Genomic DNA, 14570 nt, shown 5'->3' on the forward strand with positions numbered 1-14570 from the left:
TTCTCAAACATTACACCTATTATACAAACCATGGATTCATTTATTTCAAGCTGTTAATGACAAAAGAAGAAGCCAAATAAACCAAAATTGTTCATTCCTGAAAGCCAGGTGGAAGGTTTTGTTTGCTCAAGAATATGCTTTGAAACTGGAAATGGCACTTATTCACAGGTTTCTGCCAATGCCTATTTTGACGAGGAAACATCCCACATTTTTCCATCATCCTGTACATTTTTCCTATGTTAGCACTGCCACAGATTAGAACATTGCCAAAGCATTGTACAGGGACCAACACAAAGGAATTTATCCCGTCATATCAACACTATTATTTGGTAACTTTTAAACTATCAAAGGTGTGGCAATTTAAAGAAACGAAGTGCTCAATTAGAAGAATCTCCAAAATTTTAATGAAGCAGAGAACAAAGAATTGGAAGGGAAATGTGGAGGTTCTTTGAAAAATAAAACTGTAAGGGATATGAAAAAAAAACTACCCTGCCTATTAGAATGGACTGATAAGGAATTCACTTATGGGTCTCTCTATAAAAAGGCATGAAAGGGATCCTCATGTAAAGGACAATCAATAAGGAATAATATGCTGTGTGTGGCTGTGAATGCCAGAGGGATAAATTCATTTTACTTGCCAGTGCCAAGCAAGTGTGGCCACGAGCTAAATTAGCCTCCAGACCTCCGTTGAAGTTAACAGAACAGATGGTGATGAATTAAAAAAATGGCTGATATTCAGGCACAGGTTAACTTCAGTGACTAAGGATCAAATAGCTCTTGTAGTCAAAGTACAATTATGAAATAGGCAAAGAGAATACGAGAGGATGGAAGCTTTGTGGAGGTGATGGTACTCTTCATAATTTCCATGTATCTATTGCACTTACTCTTCTCCAAGAGTTGCATTGGCAGAGACCTCTCGGCACAAAATTGTTTGAAAGGCTACAATGAGAAGTGAATGGGATCAGGAGATACTTGAAAAGTTTCATTAGCACTGTTTTCTTTTACTGTGTTTACAGTTTCAATGCATAACAAAGATCTCTATTGTCTACTTCAGCTTTAATTTTTTTACCATTAAGTAGCTGACACACAACTAAATAATAGGTCTAGTGGTAAAATATATCTTTCTGTGTTTTCCCTCTCACACCAATATATTAGCTACAGTTTAAATGATACTGGGTAAGTCCAATGTTGCTATTGCATATGAGCTTAGTTAATGTCAGTGGGACATTGGTGTACCAGCCGATACAGGTATAATGCATGGTCAATATAGTATTAAGAATGCAAGTTATTAAGTTAGAATGCAACAGAAAACATTGAATGTGCTCTTTTCTTAAAGCTGTAGAATATACCGAGCTAATGTTTTCTTGATTGCGTTTAACGCGTTGCATCTCTGGTGTATACACCACGGAGGTCCCTTTACCCAGATTTTCTTTGTATAAGATCTGCAGAAGTAAAGCACCCAAAATGACATGATAAAAATGCAGCAGTCTTTCATACTTGTGCTCAAAACTGTATTGTTTTATCAAAACTGTCCATTAAAAAAATTATAATGCACACTACACATGAATTAAATTAAGATAAAAAAGTTAAAAACATGAAGTATTTAATACAAAACTATTTTTTAGTTAAAAAAAAAACAATGAAATGGATTTAGCAAGGAAGTAGTGGATGAGAAGAAAAGTCAGGGCTATGCCAAAATTCTATTTAGAAAATCTTAATAATAGTTAGCATCTAAGCAAACCTTTAAAACATGTCAGAAAGTTGAAATATTTAAAGATCAGTTCATCATTCCACAATAAACACTTAATGCATTCCAAAAGTCTAACACTGTTTGTTTTCAGTTTCCACTTGTAGGAAAGAAAATTAACTGTATCTTAATTGGTACATGTGACAATAAACTGACCTTTGAACCTTTGAAAAAGTAATTTGTCTATCAATCATTATGAACGGAATCTAATCAGCGGTTGAATTTCAGGAAGTTCCAAATCCAGCTCAAATCAATTCTAAATGGGTTCATATTGTGTGGAAAACTGCCCCTAAGGAGCCTAACTACAATGGTTCCAAAGGGTTCCAAATCCATTGCAGGACTGGTTGTAAAATATCTCAAATCCAATGGAGAATTTGACTATAATGCCCCAAATCCAGTGCAGAATTACTTCCAAGGATCCCAAATTTAATGGTTCCTAAAGGAGTACCTCTTCCAAAGTAGCAACAAAGGTTAGTGTGCATCATTATTCTTTCAGATTAAAAGATAGCTTCAAAAATGTACATTCCTGCAGAAAGCTTTGAGATTCATATTATAGAATTCTGTATAATAATTGGCACAGCCCCATGTAAGCTACACAAAAAGTCAATTGTTACACAAATTTAGCACATTGAAAATAAAAACAATGGATGAAGGGGCAAGAGAAAATAATTTAGTTGTGAATCTTGTGTTTTAGTGGTGTGGTAGCAGGGGTTAGGTGGTAAGGCTCGGACACTAAAACCCCTGTCCCACGCTACGAGTTCATTCCAAGAGTTCTCCCGGGTTTGCCCTGATTCGAACTCGGAGATTTACGGTAATGGCCACTCGCCGGTACTCGGGGCTCTCGTGGACATTTTTCATCATGTTGAAAAACCTTCACGAGTCTTCCCGTGCTTACCTGCCATTAGCGAGTCTTCCCGAGTACCTGCCGTTAGCGCTAAGAGACGTCCCCGAGCTCCGACGTACCCGCTACATTCATTCTCCGTGCTTACCACGAGTTTGATTTTTTTTTAAAACTCGGGAGAGCTCTTGGAATGAACTCGCACCGTGGGACAGGGTTATTAGTTAGCACAGAAATCAAACTAGCAGCTACCGAGCTGATGTTCTTCTGTGCCTCCTTTACACGCTGCACCTCAGGCAGGTCGGAGATTGCTGTTCCATGCCCAATACCTTCCTTGTACTTAATCTACAAAATGTGTAGATCAGAAGAGAAAAGGCAAACAGTGAGCTCACAAACAAACATAGACCAAACATAGACCAACACCGACTGCAACAGGCTATGTGGTTCTGATAAATGAAACCTTGACTAATCGATGAGACTATATTATATTAAGTATATATTTACTTTCTCAAAGTATTTACAATTGTTTTGTTAAAAAAAAGGAAAATATGAATTAGACTTTCTGAAATACAATGTTGTTATGAATTGAGTTTCAGTATTGAAATTGAAAGTTTGTTAGTTGGAAAATAGAATATCGGTTAATTCAAATCAAACCTTGATTACAAAGTACCATTTAAAGCTATATATTTGCTTAACAGATAATGATTTTAAAAGGATTATCAAAGGTCACAGCTTTGAAATTCTGCAAGTTTCCTTCGGTGAAAGTAATGTCAGAGTTGGACCTGATGATGCCCTCCAGCACTTACTCTGGTATTATTCAGATCAGCTTGGTACAATACCCACTTCAGGCACTTCTTTGGCAGAGTGGCACATCATGGCATTTTTCAGATATCTTTCTCCATCTATAATCCTGAATAAACAAGCCATTTTGCAAGAGCTTTGGCTTTGTAAGGTTCAAGCTGCACTCCATCATTGGGGCCTCTACATAAATTTGTGGCAGTCAGTATGTTTGTACCTGCTCAATATAGCGGTTGCTCATGATACATAAGGTAGCCCCAGGCTAAGGGACAGGAAGTATTACCTGACTAAGTCTCAATCTCTGGTAGCCCATACCTACCTCATCAGGGGAAGGTAGAACTCCCTATCAGAATGTCACAGGTCATAAGTGATTGGAGTAGAATAAGGCCATTCGGCCCATCGTCTACTCCACCATTCAATCATAGCTGATCTATCTCTCCCTCATAACCCCATTCTCCTGCCTTCTCCCCAAAACCTCTGACACCTGTACTAATCAAGAATCTATCTATCTCTGTCTTAGAAATATCCACTGACTTGACCTCCACAGCCCTCTGTGGCAAAGTATTACACAGATTCACCACCCTCCGACTAAAGACATTTATCCTCATCTCCATCCTAAAAGAATGTCCTTTAATTCTGAGGCTATGGCCTCTAGTCTTAGACTATCCCACTAGTGGAAACATCCTCTCCACATCCACTCTTTCACCATTCTGTACGTTTCAATGAGATTCCCCCTTTACATCCTTTAAAGCTCAATCACAAAGCTCCCAGAAATAATGGAAAATCTATGCATCCAAGCCAAGGATTTACAGAACACGTGGAATTCCTACTTGCTTTCCTCCCGAATATATCATAACAATGACTGAGACCAATTACACAAAATGCTCGGTTTATTTGGAAATTGTTTACATTAAAAAGATGCCATGGTCCTGGTCTTGAATTTAGAAAAGTGTTCATGATGATGACCATTTCAAGTAAAGGCATCTTATTTTTCCAATTAAGTTGATGTTAAACTCCCATGGATGTACAAATGTAAAAAGAGTGTGAAGGAATTCAAAACCAAACTTTAAGCTTGGGTAATTGAATTAATGGATTTCAGACTTGGAATCCATACAGGTTTTATTCAGTACATACATGTTTAAGTGGTCCTTTTAGATATCTAACTGTGTAATTTATATAACTTCATAATCACACTCAGTCATTGAAAATTCCAGGCCAAAAATTGCAATCCCTTCACCCCCTTACTTTTCACTCTGTAAAATTACTTTTTGTTTTAATCTCAGAGAAATCAACAATAAAGAAACAAAAGATAAAGTGATACACCTCAGTGGTAATATGTTATAACAGCACAATAATTAGGGCAAACCTGTTAAAATGACACTGAACATACAAAATCCAAATAAAAACACTCAATCTGGTGTTAAAGAGGGATCGGAAAGAAAGAAAGAATCATGTTAACACTGCAATCAAAGCAGCAACTACCGAGCTGATGTTCTTCTGTGTCTCCTTTACACGCTGCACCTCAGGCAGGTCAGAGATTGTTGTTCCTTGCCCAACATTTTCCTTGTATTTTATCTACAATACATGTAGATCCAGGGGAAAGACAGACGAAAAGCACATGACAGAAAGCAACAACAACACCTTGCTTGTACAGTACGTAGCATATTTAACATAGTGAAACAGTGCGAGACATTTCACAGCAATGATTGTTTTACATCATGAGAGGAGATATTAGGTCAGACAGAAAGACTATCATGAATGCAATAAAGGAGAAAAGTGTGGTAAAGTGAAGGTAAAGATAGAGAGGTAAAGTGATTAAGGATGGAATTAGTCATAGATAGTCATAGTCAAACAGCATGGAAACAAAGCCTATGGCCCAACTCATCCATGCCGATCAAGGTGTCCCATCTAAGATAGTCCCACTTTCCTGGATTACCCACATCCCTCTAAGCCTTTCATAATGTGCACGTACCAAAATGTCTTTTAAATGTTGTTATTGTATCCTGATAACTCGTTCCATATATCCATATGTTTAAAAAAAATTGCTTCTCAGGTTCCTATTAAATGTTTCCCTTCTCACCTTAAACCTGTCCTCCAATTCTTGATTCCTCTACCCTGACCCATGCCTTCTTCTTCTTCCTGACCAGATACTACATTTTTCACTTTATCCAGGTTTCTATATTTCTATCTGCTTTGCCCTTCACTCTAACAGGAACATACATAACTTGAACTCTTACCATCACACGTTTAAAAACATCCCATTTTCGAATGTCACTTTGCCCGCAAAATCTATTCTAATCATGATTGATCTAAGCTGGCCTCTACTCATCTTCTGTGCAAATTCACCATTAACCACAATTTCTCAGTTGTTCAAATATTTATCCATCTCCAACTTAAATATATCTAATGATGTCGCCTTCAACATCTTTAGAGGTAAATAATTCAAGAGATTGACTACCTTCTAAAATAAGACATTTCTAAGTACTTCAGTTTTAAATGACTTGCCCAATTTAGGTTGATTTGCCCCTCATTCAGGACAATCTATTATTTGTGAAAGCTCCTTGTTTTTCAATGTGACAGTCAGTTTCTATGCTACCAGACTTCCTCCAATAGGTTCTACTATTAATTTATGCAACAGCATTTTATGTGGCGCCTTGCCAAATGCCATTTGGACGTCTAAATACATAGAAACATAGAAAACACGGTAGATGCAGAAGTAGGCCTTTCGGCCCTTCGAGCAAGCACCGCCATTCAATATGATCATGGCTAATTATCCAAAATCAGTACCCCGTTCCTGCTTTCACCCCATAACCCTCAAATCCATTAGCCCTAAGAGCTATTTCTAACTCTCTTGAAAATATCCAGTGAATTGGCCTCCACTGCCTTCTGTGGCAGAAAATTATTCAGTTTCACAATACATGATATCTACATGTTCCCCTGTATCATCACTCTTTGTCAAATCGTCAAAGAGTTCAAGGAAATCTGTCAAATGTTATTGATCTTCTATAAAACCATGTTCATAAGATTTGACTATATTCAGCCTTCCTAAATGATTTGGCCATTCCTTTTTGATTATTGACTATAGTATCTTCACAATACATTTAGTGAGGAAGTTGGTGGATAGGAAGGGCAAGGAGATCCTTAAGAATAAAGAGGGAATCAAAGAGGCATCTACCGAACTGATGTTCTTCTGAGTCTCCTTTACACGCTGCACTTCAGGCAGGTCAGGAATTGCTGTTCCTGGTCCAACATTTTCCTTGTATTTGATCTACAAAGTGTGTAGATCCAGAGTGAAAAGACAAACCAGAAGCACATGACAATCAACGACCATCCACTCCTTTAAGATAGCAAAACACTCCCTGGTGTTTGACGGAACAAATATCAAACATAATATCACATCAATCACAGGTGGAGATGTCAGGAAAATAGGACAGACTTTAAGGAACATCTTAAAGGATGGTATAGGAGTTTAGGGAAGGAATTCAGTGACACAGATCTTCTGCAAACAAAGTCAAACGACGGATTGCTCAAACTATAGAATCATTTCTCTCCCTTAGCCCACTAGGTAAAAGTGTCTATTACCAGGTCATGTAAACCAAAAAGTGGTTTTGCATTAATTCTCAGTTTGTGAAGAAGAAACACATGAAATGTTACATGAAATTTTACAACTGGCCTCAGTGTCACTGAGAAAGGGAGGGAAATAGGATCGGCGGAGGATCCTAGTGTTGGTTTCTTATGCAAAATCAGGATTCATCTTTATATTGATGACCCTACAATTGAATGGTCTACTCTTTGTCTAGGTTAACAGAGGAATGGTAACTTTACTAAAGTGGCGAGGAGTGTGTGTGGAGCATGAATCTGTGGTGCTGCCTGAAATTGGGAATGCGGGAAGAACAAAAAGGCGATTAGTGTAAATAGATGCTTGATAGTTTTGGTTGGCAGTAGGGCATGTTTTCGTACTTCATCTCCCTATGCCTACACCCTATGAGTACTGGCTGTTGGTTGTGATCACCTATGAATTTCAGCTTCCATCAAAGTCAATGAGTTGAATGTCTGGATGACCTTGGATGAGTTGAATAATCTTGCGGTCAGATAAATCCCCTCAATAGCTCTCTTTTCACTCTTTCACCTGATAAAGTGTCCCCCCCCCCCCCCCCCCCCCCCCACCACCCCTCTCTTCCAAAAATGCTTGCATGTCCATTATTTCCATTACATATACAAAAAAATATATATATATAAATACAAATGTAAAAATATAAGCAACAAAAATCAACTGGGAAAAAATATGCAAAAGTTTCAGGGATTAGGTAAAGTTGTTAAAAGAAAGTTGGTGAAAAAAAGATTGATTTGTTTTTAGTGATAGTATTGGGGTAGAAAGGGGAAGGGAGTCCCATGTTAACAAAGGGGGAAATCAGACTGGCAACTACCGAGCTGATGTTCTTCTGTGTCTCCTTTACACGCTGCACCTCAGGGAGGTCAGAGATTGGTGTTCCTTGCCCAACAGTGTCTTTGTATTGTATCTACAATGTGTGTAAATATGGGGGAGAAAGACAATGTGTAAGCATGTGACAGACAATTACAACAACAACACCATCGCTGATCCCAATGCCTTTAACATAGAAAAACATCTCCAGGTGCTTCATAGGAAAACATTATAAAATAGAATGTCACATCAAGCCACACAATAAGGGTCTTATAATAGGAGAGAGAGGTAGGAAGTGAAAGAGGTATCACCGGGGAATTCTGAAGCTACTGTTGCATGCCAACTGTATACTAACAGTGCCAAGCCATGGAATAGACCAAACTATAATTTTGGTTCTCGGCCTATAGTATAATGTAAATGGCATCAGACAGTCTCAGGCAACGCCACATAATCCTTAGCTTCAGTTTTCTGTGTTGAGGGAATATCCATGGCATCTCACACAAAGCCATAAGTGCTACTGAGAGGGTCCAGAATCAGCTACATGTGGCAAAATTGACACCTGTCAAGAAACTTCTGATAACATAAAGAAGGGTCTTGACCCGAAACGTCATCCATCCTTTCTCTGCAGAGATGCTGCCTGTCCCACTGAGTTACTTATTCCAGCATTTGGTGTCTATCTTCAGGAGTCAAGGTTTACACTGCTATAGCAAGCATGATATCATTGTAGTACATTCTGTGTATATTCTCACTGTAGAATACTGTACGGTATTTCTTAAAATAAGTTACAGGATAATTTTTGTTTTTCCCTCAAATTATATTTAATTGGCAAATGATTTAAAACATTTCAATCGTCTGCAAACATTTTTAAATGTAAATTGTCTTTAAAGTAATGACATTAATTTTGACTCGTGGCATTGATTGAAAGTGGTAAGGCAACGGAGAGTGGAGTAATGGATTAAGCAAAAGGCGAATCAAACTGACAACTACCGAGCTGATGTTCTTCTGCGTCTCCTTTACACGCTGCACCTCAGGCAGGTCAGAGATTGCTGTTCCTTGCCCAACTGTTTCCTTGTATTTTATCTACAACGTGCGTAGTTCAGATGGAGAAAAGACAAACTGTAAGCACAGCCCAGACAATAACCACCATTTAAATGCACATGTAACATTTTAAACACATCCAATGGCACTTGACAGGTACAAATGACACACAATAGTTGACAATGATCTATATAATTTGAAATAAGGCATATAAGTAAGTGTTAAGGAACGTTTCTTATGAGAAGAAAGAGCCTGAGAGGATTAGTGATACTATAATAGGGCCACAATAATATACAAATAATTATATGTAATATAATATAATGTGCAGTCAGCAATACGGTCACAGAGATGCTGAAGGTCCTGAATTGTATGAGGATAGACAAATCTCCTGGGCCTGATCAGATATATCTGAGGACACTATGGGAAGTTAGAGAGGAAATTGCAGGAGCCCTCGCTGAGATTTATGAGTTGTCAGTAAATACAGTGTGTAGGATGGGAAAACTGTTAAGAACAGTCTGATCCTTGTTCTCTGGTCCCTGACCCATCAGTCAAGGGAAACATTGCTTCCCAAGATGGCGTTCAACCGTTGTGACTATTTGTGCACTAGCCACAGAAGCAGATCTACAATCACATATTACAATCGCTCCCCACTTTTACTGTACACTGTGAATAGCTCGATTGTTATCATGTATTGTCTTTCAGCTGACTGATTAGCACACAACAAAAGCTTTTAACTATACCTTGGTATTCGTGACAATAAACTAAACTGAACTGACCTAAACTGAACTGAACTGAACCCACATCTAGCCTTTTCACTGCTACGAATTTTGTAAATTTTAATGGGGTTTCCACATTTTCTTCTATGAACAGAGTACAGTCCTAATCTACTCCATTTTCTCTCACACCAAACCTACTTTCCCTGGAATCACTATAATATCTTAGCTACTCATATTTCGCTCTTACATTTTTATACTCAAAACCCCTACAATGTTTGCCATTTAACTGGAAAAGCTTACAAAGCTGTGCCTGATGAACTGCGACACACCTCAGTAGCTCACAATTAGGAAGGGCGATAGGAGTCGCTTATTATTTCTGTCCTCCAGCAATTTGTTCCTTGCAACGAACAGCTACCAGTGTCATTTATTAACATAGAAACATGGAAAATAGAAGTCTTAGTAGGCCAACCTCTTCCCTCAAACCTGCCTTCTCATCCAATATAAGAGATCCCAGATCACAACTCCTCTTCCATGCCAGTTCCTAAGAGCCACAAGTCTCGATCTTTCAAAAATGTATCTACCTCTTCTGTGAATACATACAGTGATCTAGTTTACAAACTCTTGGATAGCAAATTCCATAAGAATTTCTTTTTAATCTAATTTGTAAATCATTGTCCCCTCATTCGAGACTCTTCCTCTGGTGAAAACACCTTAACATCTATCATATCATGCCCACTCTGTAGCCCTCAACCTGCAATCTCATTTAAAAGGGTCAGTGTGGAATGTACAGGAGAACTGTGTGAAATAAATTAAGTTTGGTGTAAATTTACTCCTTCAACAGACTGGATGGAGAAAGAAAAAATACAATACACACACTGAAAACAACAAACATAATGTCAGGATAGGGATGTTACCTCATTGTCTATTGTCTATTATCTATTTTCTATTGTGCTTTTTCTATATCTCTTGGCGAGGCAAATAATTAAGCAGGCCTTGGTTGTACAAAGGATTGCATAGGATGTATGTCACAGAAACAACCCATTTTATTCAACAGGTCCATGCTGGCTTTCATAGGCTCTGCTCAAAGCTCCTCCTGTCTGTACTCACTTAAATTTACCAACATAACCTTTCTCCCTCATGTTCATCTCTAGCCACCCCTTCAATGCATTTATACTTTCACCATAACAATTCACTAAGGCAGCATGATCCACATGCTCATCAATGTCTTGGTCAAGACATTACTAATCACATTCCTCGATGGCAATCTTATGTTATTAGACCCTAGTATGCTTTTCCCTATAGGTGGAAATCCTGTTTCTTAATTTAAAAAATCATATAAAAATAAGATCTATCAAAGCTGTGTCATCATTATAAAAACCTCCACCTAGTCACCTGTCAATCTTCATCTCTCTCCAGAAATGTTTACTCTCATCAAATGTTTGGTTAATGCAATTGCGATCTAAAACTAGAAATTGATTAAAATTAAACTGAAGATAAATAAGAAGAAGAGAAAATTGATAAATTGTGTTTAGTGCCAGGAGGGATTCGGTAGTAAAGGTGGATTATGGTGTAACACGCAGGGAAAGCAAACCAGCATCTACCGAGCTGATGTTCTTCTGCGTCTCCTTTACACGCTGCACCTCAGGCAGGTCAGAGATTGCTGTTCCTTGCCCAATACTTTCCTTGTATTTGATCTACAAGATGTGTGTAGATCAGGGAGGAAAGGGAATATTGTAAATTCATGACAAACAATGATAAAGACAACTACATACCACAACATATTAGACACCGCAACAAACCACACACTTCATCTAGCAGGGCAGTATAGACAAACACTTTCACTGCACAGAGCAAACATGCAAATAATGAGCTAAAATTAATTTTTATCTATTATCTCAATTCAAAATTTGCTTTTAATTTTATGAACTTTTAAAATATGATTTTTTAAACTGATACATTAAACAAATTGGCTTTCTTAGTTCCATTATTCAATTAGTTTTAATTTTGGAAAGGTTTTTAGTTTAGTTTAGAGATACAGCATGGAAACAGGCACTTTGGCCCACTGAGTCCATACCGACTGTTGACTAGTTCTATGTTATCCCATTTTTTCATCCTACACACTGGGGGCAATTTACAGAAGCCAATTAATCTATAAACCTGCAAGTCTTTGGAATGTTGGAAGAAACCAGAATATAGAAATATAGAAAATAGGTGCAGGAGTAGGCCATTCGGCCCTTTGAGCCAGCACCACAATTCAATATGATCATGGCTGATCATCCAAAATCAGTGCCCCGTTCCGGCTTTCTTCCCATATCCCTTGATTGCCTTAGCCCTGAGCTAAATCTAACTCTCTCTCTTGAAAATATCCAGTGAATTGGTCTCCACTGCCTTCTGTGGCAGAGAATGCCACAGATTCACAACTCGCTAGGTGAAAAAAGTTTTTTCATTGTCAGTGTACAGTCAAAATGCATTGTCAGTCCTAAATGGTCTATCCCTTATTCTTAAACTGTGACCCCTGGTTCTGGACTCCCCCAACATGGGGACATTTTTTCCTGCATCTACCCTGTACAATCCTCTAAGAATTTTATATGTTTCTATAAGCGCCTGGAGAAAAGCATTCACAGAGAGAATGTGAAAACGCCGCACATCCGTAGACAAGATCTAACCTAGGTCTCTGGCGCAATGAAGCAGAAGCTCTATTGCTACGCCACTGTGCACCATGTTTTGTCAAACTGAATGAATGGTTCCAGCTCTTACATTCAATATTTGCTCCAATATTATTACAATAAACATCTTTTTAAATAAGATGAGAATTTCTCAGTTTTGGTGAAAGATCAGCTGCCTGAATCACCAACTCTATTCTTTCTCTCCACAGGTGTTGGTGACCGTCTAACTACATTCAGAATTTTTAGTTTTAATTTGGTTTTTGTCAATTAAGGTTTAACACAGAGAGGTTGGAGAATAGCGCAGAACATCCCAGGCTAGACTTAAATGTCCCATTAATAGTCTTTTATGTCATGACACTTTTAGTACCTTCATCCTGCAACATGTGTTCCTGTAGACATGTACATCTACAACAAAGATCTTCTGGCATTTGGTCATACAACCTTTTCATGTAAGTCTACCTGTTGCAGATTTCCTTCTTACTCCCAAAACTCACATCATTATTCAAAAATGACAATGAAGTTAAAATGATTGAAAATTAAAAAATGGAAAACAATATGAAGAGGGTTTGGTTTAGTGATATGATGGTTAGGCAGTGGAGATGGAATATGGAATAACATGGGTGAATGAAACCAGCATCTACCGAGCTGATGTTCTTCTGCGTCTCCTTTACACGTTTCACCTCAGGCAGGTCAGAGATTGCAGTTCCTTGCCCAATAATTTCCTTGTATTTATTCTACAAGCAGTGTAGATCGTGGAGGAAATGACAAACAGTAAGCACATAACAAATAATATGATACATATTTTTGACAAACAGTTAATCACACAGTATGTTGGATCACAGACTGCAATATAAAACATCGCACACATTACTGGGCGGGGAATCAATCTGCACACTGCAGGGGTTAATCAAACATATAAACTGGCCTCCAAAATTCTTCCTATAAAAATATTTGTTTCAGAGTAATGTCATTTCTAAAGTATTATATAACATTATAATTAAACTCATAATATCATAAACAAAGTGTAAATTTGTTAACGTTTTTGAGCAAAATTACAATTCAACTCTAAAAGATAACATAAAATTAATTGTTTCATTTGGAGGCGCTAAGTGAAGTTAGAAACATTAAACATTGTGTTACTGGCTGCACTCGTTTAAAAGGGAAGGGGAGGGGGGGGGGTGGGGTGGGGAAATCCTGCTTGTCCTCCATAACTCTACAGCTCACTGCCCAAGTTGTGGTGGATCAGCAGGAGAGGCGAGTTGAAACTTCTCTCCCAGGTTCTTTGTGAAGGTGACATAGTGTAAAGGTTATTAATAGTTATTAATGTAAGGTAAAGAAAGTTTCAAACCAGAAACATGACACAGGCTTTCGTCATTGATAAAGTAACCCAGGTTATGCTTTAGCAAATTTCAGATTTGAGTGTTTTTGTAGCTTCTAAAGCAGATGATTATAATGAATTGCTCCACATGAAGCCTTTTTGCTTTTTATTTAATGGGGCTTAATTTACATGAATCAGCTTCCTATGTTTAAAGTTCACCGTTAATAAAGCTCGTTTAGGGTTTGCTTGTTTTCACAGTTTGACTTTTGAGGAGGACAAGTTTTGATTCATTATTGACGCCTGGATTAGGGATTATTAGCGACAAGGAGAGTTTGGAGAGACTTGGATTGTTTTCTCTGGACACTAGAGGTTGAGGAGAGATTTGATAGAAGTACAGAAAATTGTGCAAGGCATATGTACGTTGGACGGACGGGACCTTTGCTCCTCAATGGAAGTATCAAATGCATATTTTAGTGGGCATAGCTTTAAGATGAGAGGGGCAAAGCTTAAAGGAGATGTGCGGGTCAAGTTTTTATTTTTATCACAGAGGGTGGCAAGTGCCTGGAAGGAGCTGCTGGGGTGGTGGTGGAGGCAGATGTGACAGGGGCATTTAAGAGACTTTTGGATAGATGCTTGGATATGCAGTGAATGGAGGAATATGGATTAAGTGCAGGCAGATAAGAGTTGGTCTTGGCATCATGTTTGGCACAGACATTGTGGGCTGAAAGGCCTGTACCTATGTTAAACTGTTCTATGTTCTACTTGGATGGTCAGTGGTTTGCCCTCTGACATTTAAGTCACTTGCCCCGTCTAATTCTCTAAGAGTAGGTCAAGCTTTGCACCGTCCTTTGTAGATCCCTTTACATATTGGCCCAGCATAATTTTATCATCTGTTTTATATTAACAATCTGGTAAAATGATTTGAACATGTTTTCTGCATAAATAGTACATACGTACAGTAATGTAATGATTATATATCAGTGCCAATGTGTAGAGCCCTTTTCAAAGTCAGAGTGGTATCATGGA

At 38.1% G+C, this 14570-nt stretch overlaps 1 protein-coding gene across 1 annotated transcript in view; it reads right to left on the reverse strand.

Moving 5' to 3' along the window:
* neb (nebulin) overlaps positions 1–14570 on the reverse strand; it is a 229493-nt gene that overhangs the window by 18241 nt on the left and 196682 nt on the right. Inside the window, 8 exon segments of the mRNA XM_055638822.1 lie at positions 1350–1442; positions 2838–2930; positions 4866–4958; positions 6559–6651; positions 7811–7903; positions 8794–8886; positions 11162–11254; positions 12868–12960. Coding sequence (XP_055494797.1) covers positions 1350–1442; positions 2838–2930; positions 4866–4958; positions 6559–6651; positions 7811–7903; positions 8794–8886; positions 11162–11254; positions 12868–12960 — 744 coding nt within the window.

The sequence above is a fragment of the Leucoraja erinacea genome, chromosome 7 (assembly GCF_028641065.1).
Source record: "Leucoraja erinacea ecotype New England chromosome 7, Leri_hhj_1, whole genome shotgun sequence".
Taxonomy (NCBI): Eukaryota; Metazoa; Chordata; class Chondrichthyes; order Rajiformes; family Rajidae; genus Leucoraja; species Leucoraja erinaceus.